This window comes from Microtus ochrogaster, unplaced genomic scaffold (genome assembly GCF_000317375.1).
Source record: "Microtus ochrogaster isolate Prairie Vole_2 unplaced genomic scaffold, MicOch1.0 UNK27, whole genome shotgun sequence".
NCBI classification, from domain to species: domain Eukaryota; kingdom Metazoa; phylum Chordata; class Mammalia; order Rodentia; family Cricetidae; genus Microtus; species Microtus ochrogaster.
The window spans coordinates 4,984,900-4,996,694 of NW_004949125.1; the positions used below are offsets into that span (position 1 = coordinate 4,984,900).

Genomic DNA, 11,795 nt, shown 5'->3' on the forward strand with positions numbered 1-11,795 from the left:
ATGTATACAATATTCTTTCTGCGTGTATGCCCGAAGGCCAGAAAAGAGCACCAGACCTCATTACAGATGGTTGTGAGCCACCATGTGGTTGCAGGGAATTGAACTCAGGACCTTTGGAAGAGCAGGCAATGCTCTTAACCGCTGAGCCATTTCTCCAGCCCTATTTATTAATTTTTTTGAGACAGGGTTTCTCTGTGTAGCCCTAGCTGTCCTGGAATTCATTCTGTAGACCAGGCTGGCCTCAAATGCAGAAATCCGCCTGCCTCTGCCTCCCAAGTGCTGGGATTAAAGGTGTGTACCACCACCACTGGAATTGAGTCTACAGCCTTTTATACAATGTGGATTTCAGCACAGATTACAAACAGTGGTAATGCTAGCATATCTAAAACTTATCTCTTTTTGTAAGCTTTAAAAAAATATTGTAAGCTTCAGGGAGTCAACTTAAATACACTTCTCAAGGGTCAAATGAACTCTAGATAAGTTCAGTCAACCAACAGCCTGTTTCCCCACCTGCCTGTTCCATTTATTCCTGAGGGTGGGATCTACCCCACCCCTTCTATGGTCTTGGGACTCCCTTCCCCCAGATATCAGGAGCATGTGTCTAAAGTTTCAAATGTACACTTAGGAAAAAATTCCCCAACTTTACCTTCTGTCCCTAATGTGTGTGTGTGTGTGTGTGTGTGTGTGTGTGTGTGTGATGTGCTGCACACAGGCAGGCCTCAAATTCATGCTCTTCCTGCCTTTGCTTTCTTGTGCACCACTATACTCTGCTGAGAGACGATTTGAAAGTTTTTATTTTCCGAACCTACCATTGTGATGCTAGGTGAGATCAGACTATGATTATATATATATAAAATCTGTCCAAGTAACCTCTCAGCTCCAGGTGTTCCCTCAACATCTGCATCCTGGATAGTTCCAGAGTGACTAGCCAAAGGTGGTCCAGTCTAACAGCTGCTGCCTGCACTTCCCTAACCCCAGATGGTCTTGGTCTTGCAGAGCCTGCACACTGAGTGAAACAGCCTAATCTTCCCAGACCTGACCAGCAACCCAGCTTTCATGGGTCCCCAAAAATGTCTATGCCCCCAGACATCAGGAGACAGCCTAAAGAGCATGGTACCCCCATTCCTGCCTCATCACCACCCTTTCCTATGTCCTCACCTTTTTTTTTTTTTTTTTTGTTGTTTTTCGAGACAGGGTTTCTCTGTGGCTTTGGAGCCTGTCCTGGAACTAGCTCTGTAGACCAGGCTGGTCTCGAACTCACAGAGATCCGCCTGCCTCTGCCTCCCAAGTGCTGGGATTAAAGGCGTGCGCCACCATCGCCCGGCCTCACCTTTTATAATAAGTAAGAGGGAAGAATTTTGATAAACCAAGAACCACCCACATTTCAGAAACAGGCGCTCCCCCAGCCCACCTTCAGCAACTCAGCGCCAGCAGCGACATCATTACCAACAGCCAAATGTGACACATTTCTACTTAGGCCACGAGTTGCAAAGCCTTTATAAAGCCCACACCGTCACGGTTCTCTTCTCTCTCCTACTCTCTCGTCCCTGCTCACTCAGAGTCAGCCTTGCATGCGCGCGCACACACACACACACCTATAAATCTCTTGTGTGAGGTCTGTTGCGTGGTGTAATATTTGCGGCATTCCTTGGCCCCTACACACCAAGGTACTCTTTCCTCTTTCACCACAAAACCCTAATCCGAGTGCCTAAGTCAGACAGTTCATAACTGACTCCAGATCTAGTGGCTCTGACACCTCTTCTAGCCTGGAGCAAGTCTTTCTCTGTACCACCAGCTCCCAAATATCAACATGGAGATATTAATTATGAAAGCTTGGCCTAAGTTTAGGCTTGTCCCACTAACTTTTATAACTTAAATTAACCCACTTGTTTTAATCTACATCCTGTTGTGTGGCTCATTACCTCATCTCTCCATACAGCTCATGTTGCTTTCTGTGACTGGCTGGTGACCCTGCCTTTCTTCTTCTTCAAGAATTCTCTATGCCCAGAAGAGGTTATGCCTAACCTCTTCCTGACTAGCTATTGGCCATTCAGCTCTTTATTAAACCAATCATTGTGACACATCTTCACACAGTATAAAGGAATGTTCTGCAACACTGGCTCCTGCAGGCACCTGCACTCATGTGCACATACTCCACCAGAGAGAGACACACAGAGAATTTAAACAAATCTTTAAAAAGTTAAGGCAAACTCAGTGGTGGTGGCATATGCCTTTAATCTCAGCACTCAGGAGACAGAGGCAGGCGGATGGATCTCTAAGTGTAAGGCCAGCCTGGTCTACAGAGTGAGTTCCAGTACAGCCAGAGCTATACAGAGAAACCCTATCTTGAAATACAAAACAAACAAACAAATAAAAAGTTATGCCAAAGAACAAAACTAGAATATGGGACACACATGAAATGGGGGTGTAGACAGAAGTTCCTGTCCTGTCTGGTCCCACAGCCATTCAGTCCCAAATAAACACACAGAAGCTTATATTAGTTATAAACGTTTTCACCTACTGCTCAGGCTTATTACTAACTAGCTCTTACAACTTAACTTAACCCATACTTCTTATCTATGTCTAGCCAATGTGGCCTAGTACCTTTTCTCAGTAAGGCATCTCATTCTCTGCATCTGGCTGACAACTACATCTCTACCTTTCCTCTTCCCAGAATTCTCCTAGTCTGGTTGCCCCACCTATACTCTCTGCCTGGTTACTGGCCAATCAGTGTTTTATTAAACCAATATGAGTGACAAATCTTTACAGTGTACAAGAGAATTATCCCACAGCAGGAGGGATGTCATTTACTGAAGTTTATGTAACCCACTGAATCAGATACAGACCTGGGCTGGGATACCATTTACCTGATTCCCATATACTTGTATTGTAATGGGTCAGGAAAATGGAACTTTGTTCCCCTTTATTATAGAGTACACCTATCTTGGTAAATAGCTAGCCATAGGTCACTTTGGATGGGGGGAGTTCTGTATGTACATTATCCTGTTGCACTCTTCCTTGAAGGAAGTAGCCTCTAGCCTCTAATCAATGGGTGCTAAGTATAGCTGCAAACTACATCTCAAGTTATCATCATATATGGTATATCATGGGATACACCATATCCCACCCCATTTCACAAGTCAATGTCAGCAACTGAACAGAGCCCACCTTACCAAGGACTGTCAATACTCCAGTCATCATCAACTAAGAGCCCTCCTTGCCTCATAGTGAGTGACCAAGCTACTTCCCAATGAATGGCACCAACTGTCTGAGACCAAGCAGCACCAGAGACAGGGGTCAGAGCCATGTGACTAAGGGCATGTTCCTCAAGTCTGGGGAGATGCCTCAGTGAGCAGAGTACTTGTTGTGCAAGCTTGATATGTTGAGATCAGATCCCCAGAACATGCTTTTAAAAAGCCATGTGCAGTAGCACAAGGAGCTGTAATCCCAGCAACCCCCTACTAGGTGTTGGGAGGCAGGAACAGGAGAGTGGTGGGAATCCTCAGAGCCAGTCAACCTGGTATACACAGCAGTGAATGAATAACAAGGTGGAAGGTGAGGACCTACATCTGAGGTTGTCCTCTGGTACGTGTGTGCTTGGTTTCACACACGACACACTCAAAGGTAAAGGACATCAAGCTTGCTGTAGTTCTGGTAGAATTTAACTTTAGCCTGATCCCCAGAGGGGTTCTGGAGCTCAGGCAACAGCAGTTTTCCCCCATGGGGCCAATGAATCAGAGTGTCATAGATCACATCGGCCACTGGCTGGAGGCATAAAGGGAAGAAGTCCTAGGCAAGGCAATTGCAGTGTGTGGCGAATCACAGAGCACACACTTTTAACACTACTGTTAAAAATGGTTTGGCAGCAGGGAAAAGTGGGGCAAGGCTGGGGATGTCTCAGTTGGTAGTCTAAAATGCATGAACCCCTGGGTTTGATCCCTAGATCCACATCCATCCAGCATGGTGGTGCACACCTGTGATCCTATCACTGGGTGGTGGAGGCAGGAGAATTAATTCAAAGTCATCTTTCCGCCCCCTACATAATGAGTTCAAGTTAGCGTGGGTCTCTACACCACGATGCTGTGACTAGGTACACAAGGGCAAAATTCTTTTTTTTTTTTTTTCGAGACAGTGTTTCTCTGTGGTTTAAAATTCTTTAATAATAAAACTTGGTCCCATTCGTTAGAAAGATTTAGCTGTTCACTTTATCTGTACTATAAGCCAGTCCACTAAGCAGCTTGTCCTTTGCAAAGACCCCCTCCTGTAACTTATGTGATTATTGACCAGCATCCCTCATTTCTCATAAATTTACAAATTAAACTTTTTCCAGTTGAAAAAAAAATAGCTTTTTTCTGTCACACAACCTACTTTCCTTTCTTTCTTTCTTTCTTTCTTTCTTTCTTTCTTTCTTTCTTTCTTTCTTTCTTTTTTTTTTTTTAGGGTTTTTCTGTATATTCCCTGGCTGTCCTGGAATTCACCCTGTAGACCAGGCTGGCCTAGAACTTACAAGATCCACCTGCCTCTGTCTCTTGACTGGTGGGATTAAAGGCATGTGACATCACCGCCCAGTTTTCCACTTTGTTTTTTGGAGACATGGTCTCACTGTCTGGCTCTGGATGTCCTGGAACCAGGCTGGCCGAGAACTCCAGAGTTACACCACCACACCTAACAAGTCAAACTCTTAAAAACTTATGTGTTAGTGTATGCAAGTAAGAAAGCACATGTGTGGAGGTCAGAGGACAATTTACAGAAGTCAGTTCTCTCCTTCCACTATGTGGCTCCTGCAGACTGAACTCAAGTTGTCAATGTCAAGACTCGGTAGTCAGCCCTTTTCCCCCACTGAGCCATCTCTCCGAACCTCAGGTACTTAATACTAGCAGACTTGTTGCTAGCAGAATCAAGATGAAAACAAGTTGTGCTGTCTAGAGAAGCTGTAAACTGGAGGCAGCAGCAAGAACATGTCCCACCCATCCTCTGAACCCCAATTTTGACAAAGAGAAAAACTTCAAGTCAACTTCTTTTCCAAAGGTTTAATACTCAGGATGGGAACAATGACTGGGGTGGTTGGGCTAGCCGTTTCTGGAAAGATGGGCACCTTGCCACAGTTCCTGTCAATGCACGATTCTCTGAACGGCTGTGCTGTTGTGGTGGAAACTACAGGCTAATTTCTACTGCACTCATGAGGCTTCTTTGTTATTTTCTGAGATTCAAAGAAACAATGTTAAGACTTCCCTTCATCTACAGTACCCAGAGGTGTGTCTGTCTGTCTGTCTGTCTGTCTGTCTGTCTGTCTGTCTCTGTCTGTCTGTCTCTCTCACTCAGGGGTCTCACTGTATAGCTCTGGCTGGCGTGGAACTTGCTATATAAACTAAATATTCCTGCCTCTGCCTCCCAAGGCTTACAGGCGAGCACCACCATACCTAGCCAGAGGGTCTCTTTTCATCTAGATTTCCAAGCATGAAGACGCTAACCAGAACACTCCATGGAGGCGACAGTGTCCCTGAAAGCTAAGTTCTACCTGCAGGGTTCCCCCTCGCCTGTAGGTTTGATGGTTAAGATGGAAAAATTCTTCTTGTTGTTACATTATGTCAGCCATGGAATGCTCTAAAACCAGGCTGTTTCCCAACAGAAACAGGCTCCTTCACGCTTCAGGTGTTTGGGAATCTGTCCTCTCATGGCTTCGCAGATGTTTAAAGAGGCTACAGCTCCAACTGAAACTCATTCCACATTCTTTGCACTGGAAGGGCTTCTCCCCAGTGTGGATTCTCTGGTGTTGACTGAGATGAGACTTCAGACTGAAGCCCTGCCCACATTCACTGCACTGATGGGACTTCCCGCCGGGGCAGCTTTTCGGATGCTGTTTTGTGTGGGGACACTGGCAGGCATTGTCTCTGCATGCATCACATTTCTGGGGTTTCTCGGCAGTGTGAGTTCTGTAGTGCTGAATAAGGTCGGAACTGTAACTGAAGGCTTTCCCGCAGGTATCACACTGGTACGGCTGCTCCTCTAACTCCAGCTTCTTGTCTTCTATCACAGTCAAGTTCCAGCTATAGGCTTCTTCACAGACGCCGTTCTTCTCCCCTTTCTGGCCCACATGGAGCACTTGGTGTTCAAGGAGGCTGACATACTGGAAGAAGATCTCTCCACACTCATGGCACTGGTGTGACTTCTCTCGAGAGTGGAGTCGGAGGTGGCCGGCCAGATGTGAACGCCTCCCAAATCCCTTCCCACACTCATTACACTTGAAGGGCCTCTCCCTGCTGTGCACACTCTGGTGCTGGACGAGATGGGACCTCACTCGGAAGGCTTTCCCACATAAATGACAGGTGTAGGGCTTTTCACCAGTGTGAACCCGGTGATGCTGAGTGAGGTGGACACGTTGATTGTAGCTTTTCCCACATTCCTCACACCGAAATGGCTTCTCCCCAGTATGGATGCGGCGGTGCTGAATAAGGTGTGCACTCTGAATGAAGCTTTTCCCACATTCGTCACACTTATGCGGCCGCTCTCCCGGGGAAGACTTTTTGTGGACGGAGCTGAATTCACTGCAATTCATCCTCTTTGAAGGAGGCTGTCCTGGGATCTCTCTCACAATTCCCTGCTGTCTACTTGCCCTATCTTGGTGTTCATAGCCTTCATTATAACCTTCAACCTGAGAAGCATTACTTTGGATTTCTTCTGATAGTTCCACGTCTCCTTCTGAAAATTCTGGAAGTTTCTTAACATTCAGTTCAGTGTTCTTACTTCTTTTGTCACTACCTAAAAAAGTAAAGGGCAAACACAACTTTAAACTTTGGTTCTTAAGTCCTTTTACAGAAAAAAAAATGTCAAAAAAAATGTAGCATATCAGGAATAACAAAAGGGGACATATATATCTACCTAATGCCAACAGCAATGGAAAGAACATTGGTACTGAGCTAATGAAAAGAATAAGAAAAAAAAAAAAGAATAAGATTAAAACAACAACAACAAAACAGGGCTGGAGAGATGGCTTAGCAATTAAGAGCATTAACTGTTCTTTCAGAGGACCTGAGTTCAATTCCCAGCACTCACAGGGCAGCTCACAACTATTTTTTTTTTTTTGGATTTTTCGAGACAGGGTTTCTCTGTAGCTTTTGGTTCCTGTCCTGGAACTAGCTCTTGTAGACCAGGCTGGCCTCGAACTCACAGAGATCCGCCTGCCTCTGCCTCCCGAGTGCTGGGATTAAAGGCGTGCGCCACCACCACTCGGCCCTCACAACTATCTGTAACTTTAAGATCTGACACCCCCACACAGACATACATGCAGACAAAACACAAATGCACATAAAAGATATAGATAGATAGATAGACAGACAGACAGACAAGAGAGAGGAAGAGAGGTAGAGAGTTACTAGGTCAGGAATAGTGGCACCTGCTTGTAACCCCAACAGCTGGGGGCCTAAAGCAGGAGAATATAAGGTTTGAGGCTAGCCTATACTACATGAGTTCAAGGCCAGCCTGGGCTACATAGGATGAACTGAGAGAGGGGGTGTGAGGAGCTCGGCATATTGACTCACTCCTATGATCCAGCACGTGGGAGGCTGAGACAAGAGGGTTGCAAATTGGAGACCAGCCCAGGCTACACGGCAATCCTAGTGTTCAGGAGGCTGAAGCAGGAGAATCAGAAGTTCAGTGCTGTATCTGGCTACATAGAGTCCAAGGCTAGCCTGAGCTAAATGAGATACACTCTCAAAAGAGAACAGAAAAATAAATATTTTAAATTTTTTAAAGCTTAAATTAAGAATAACTAAGCTATAACTTTGTCTATTACCACAATTCATCTGTCTTTTTTTGGGGGGGGGGGCTGGTTTGTTTTTGTTTGTCAGTTATTGTGTGAGACAAGGTCTCAGTATGTAGCTCTGGTTAGCCTAGAACTAAGTAGACCAGGCTAGTTTTTAATTCATATCCATCCTCCCGCCCCTACTCCTGAGTGCTAGAATGAAGGGTGTATGCCACCCTGCCCGGCCCATCTGTTCTTTCCTACTAAGCTAATAAATCAACGTTTGCTTCTAGCCACTCCCAAAACACATGCTCCCCAGACGTACATCTTTGGGATTTCTCTCTGAAGTGGCGTTTCAGGTGCTCGATCAGGTGCGAGTGGCGGCCGAAGCTCTTCCCACACTCATTACAGCCATAGGGCCTCTCCCCACTGTGAACGCTGTGGTGCTGCACCAGGTGGGAGCTCACGCGGAAGGCTTTCCCGCACACCTGGCACTTGTAGGGCTTCTCGCCAGTGTGGACTCGCTGGTGCTGAGTGAGGTGCACCCGCTGATTGTAGCTTTTCCCACATTCCCCGCACTTAAATGGTTTCTCTCCTGTGTGGATTCTGCGATGCTGAATGAAGTTTGAGGCTTGGAGGAAAAACTTCCCACAGTCAGCGCATCTGTGACCTCGCTCACCGTTGGATTTCTGCTTACGGCTGCCATCTGGGCCTGAGTTCAGAGCTCTTTTCTGCCTTGACTTCCCCACAGTGGGGTTCACCTGCCACCTCTGCGCCATGTTCTTTAGGTCGCTAACTTCTGCAAGCTCTTGACTCTGAGCGCCATTGCTCTCTGTGCTTCCTGCTGCCCTCCAGTGTGAGTCAGCGCCACCAGAGATCTGCCGTGCCACAAGCTCTAAGTTGCCCTCCCTGGACTCAGAATCTGAAATGAGAGAAGAAACAGGCAATCAGCTAGTGCCCACACTGCAGAAGGGGACAGAGTAGCAGAGGAGGAGACTAGGGAAGCAAGCGAGTTAGGAGTGCACGGCTTTGGAAAATGACCACACAGGGAGAGGACAGAGATCGGCAGAAGGGCGGGGAGGCAGCTCAGCCCGTGCAGTGCTGGTCAAGCGACAGAAAGCCCTGGGTTCTACCTCCAGCTGTGCAATTACCTACTCCTGGAGGTAGAGGCAGGTGGTAAAGCAGAAGTTCAAGGTCATCCTTGGCTACACCGCGCTCAAGGCCAGCCTGAGCTACAAGACCCTGACTACACAAAGAAAGAAAAGGGAAAGGAGGGAGGAGAGTGTTAGCTTGGCAGGTGTGAGACACCTTGTCTTGTTTATGCAGCGCTACGGGGTGGCTCCCAGGCCTCTGCACTCTAAGCAAGCACTCTACCGATAGCACTACAGATGAGTCTATATTTATGGTCTTATTTTTTTTAAAAATTGACTTTCAAATATGATAGGTATTTTTTTTTTTTTTAACTTCTGGCCTTCTATGATGCTCTCAGCAATCTGCAGGTATGAAATGATAGAATGTGGCCTTCTAAAGGAGAGAAGGTAAGAGGCTGAGACCATGAACATGGTCTCGGGGCAGGGGATATAGTGAAGCTGTTAAGCTGCTGGAATGACAATGGGGTAGCCAGGCCTGGTGGCACAGGCCTGGAATCCCTGCTACTTGAGGCCAAAACAGAAGGATCAAAAGTCTAGGTCAGACAGGACAACTAACTTCCCAAGACCCTTTCTCAACACCGAAAGTATAAAAGGGGGTTGGGTGTGGGAGGCAGAGGCAGGCAGATCTCTGAGAGTTTGAGGCTAGCCTAGTCTACAAATCAATTTTTAGGCTAGCTAGGGATGCATAGAGTCTGTGTCTCAAAAGAAAAACAAAGGCGGGGAGGAGGCTGGGGACGTAACTCCGTACATGAGCCCATGCGGATTAGTAGACTGTTAGAGGTCCTGGGTTCAACCTGCAGAATCACACACACACACACAAAGAGAGACAAAAAAAATCAGAACTCAAGAATGACACAGTAAGGGGCTGGAGAGATGGCTCGGCAGTTAAGAGCACTGACTGCTCTTCCAGAGGACCTGGGTTCAGTTCTCAGCACACACATGGCAGCTAACAATTGTCTGTAACTCCAAGATCTGACACCCTTACACAGACATATATGCAAGCAAAACACCAATGCACATAAAAGAAAAATAAATGACATAGTAAACAAGTGTGGCTGGATTTGAACTTACAATTCTGCATAAAACCTGAATGGGTACCCAATGCACTCACATACTACACACACACCCCTCTGATAACTGGTAAGTATCTCTGTGTTAACAGAAATACATAACACTAACAGACTTAAATTACACAAGTGAGCTGTGTTAATTTAAAAGAGAATGAAGAAAATATTTTAATCAAATATAACACTTATTTTTTTCTATTTATGGGTCTCTATTTATGACATGTGTGCTGGTAGCCTTGGCATCTAGAAGACTACGCCAGATCCCCTGAGACTGTAGCTACAGGCAGCTGCGAGCTGCTTGACATGGGTGCCGGGAACCCAACTCAGGTCCACTAGAAGACTGCAAGTACTCTTAGACACTAAGCCATCTTCCCAGTCCAGAAAACAATGGATTTAATATATAACTAAATCACTGAGCTAAAAGGCTACCTCTATGGGGGCTGGAGAGACGGCTCAGTGGTTAAGAGCACTGGCTGCTCTTCCAGAAGACCTGAGATCAATTCCCAGTACCGACATGGCAGCTAACAACTGTCTGTAACTCCAAGATCTGACACCCTCACAAAGACATACATGCAGGCGAAACACCAACACACATAAAATAAAAAATACATTAGAAGACTACTTCTAAGATCCAACCAAATTGAACAAAACAAAATACAGGGGCTGGAGAGACGGCTCAGTGGGACCATCCTGATGACATTAGGATTCCTGGAACCCTTATGGTGAAAGGAGAGAACTGACTCCTCCGAATTGTCCTCTGACCTCCATACGTGTGCTGCGACACACACACTACCCTGGTTCCTTGTTAAGGGCTGGGCCAGTCCAGGACATTCCCTGAGGCTATGACGTATGAGAAAGGATGAGTTCCTTGTCTAAACTCAGGAACTTGCTTGTCAAAGCCAGTAATGGCCTGGGGTCAGGCCTTGTGGGGAGCTGACATTTTCTGGATCCTGAGAATTCAACTTTTCCCCCCTTGAAGGGCTGTGGTTATCAGTCCCAAGGCTGGTGAGCAGTATGTCTGTAATGCAGCTGAGACATCCTCTGTTCCCTTTGGGCAACACTGCTTGATTAGCTTCCTGCTGACTCTGTCCCACTGTGTGACAGGTTGTGCTGACTTTGTTCCATTTTTCCTCCTGCAAGCTGTACATAAGATGTTGTTCTTCTTAATAAGTTTGCATGAGCCATCAATTTGGACCGAAACTCCTGATCCCAAATTTTCTTGTCTTCTTTAATCTTCTCATCACCTGGTCTGGTCCTTCCCCTCAGGACCCTGTCACTGAAAAATGTCCAGATCAACCACCAACAAATAAGTAAATGTAAAAAGGGGCTGGAGGGTGGCACAGGCCTTCAATCCCAGCACTTGGGAGGTAGAGGTAGGCAGATCTCTGTGAGTTCAAGGCCAGCCTGGTCTACAGTGCATTCTAGGAGAGCCAGAACTGTTCCACAGAGAAACCCTGTCTTGAAAAACAAACAAACAAAAAGGGGAGGTAGATAGATTGGTGATGAGAATGGGAATGGAAAATGAGTAAAAAGTCAGCAAAGAACTAATGCCACTGAGATACAGTAATCACCACCCTACTAAGAAATAGTGAAATCTCATATGTTCTCAGGGTTAATCATCATCAATGGACTGGATTTAGCATCACCTAGGAAACAAGTATCTGGACATAGAAAGGTGCTTCCAGAAGGAAGACCCACCTTGAACAAGAATAGCACCGTTCCAGGGGCTTTGGACTACATAGAAAACAGAAAGCGCCTGGCAGTGGTGGTTGCACGCCTTTAATCTCAGCACTCAGGAGGCCGAGGCAGGTGGATCTCTGTGAGTTCGAGGCCAGC

The 11,795-nt window shown here is 46.3% G+C and overlaps 1 protein-coding gene across 1 annotated transcript in view; it reads right to left on the bottom strand.

The window, feature by feature from the left end:
* Nucleotides 1-4,708: 4,708 nt before the first annotated feature.
* Zkscan5 (zinc finger with KRAB and SCAN domains 5) overlaps nt 4,709-11,795 on the bottom strand; it is a 17,112-nt gene continuing 10,025 nt past the window's right edge. The window contains exons 5-6 of the mRNA XM_005368058.3: nt 8,067-8,663; nt 4,709-6,759 (exon numbers count right to left, since the gene is read on the bottom strand). Of these exons, the coding sequence (XP_005368115.1) occupies nt 5,642-6,759; nt 8,067-8,663 (1,715 nt within the window). The 3' untranslated portion in view covers nt 4,709-5,641. The remainder of the gene's footprint in view (nt 6,760-8,066; nt 8,664-11,795) is intronic.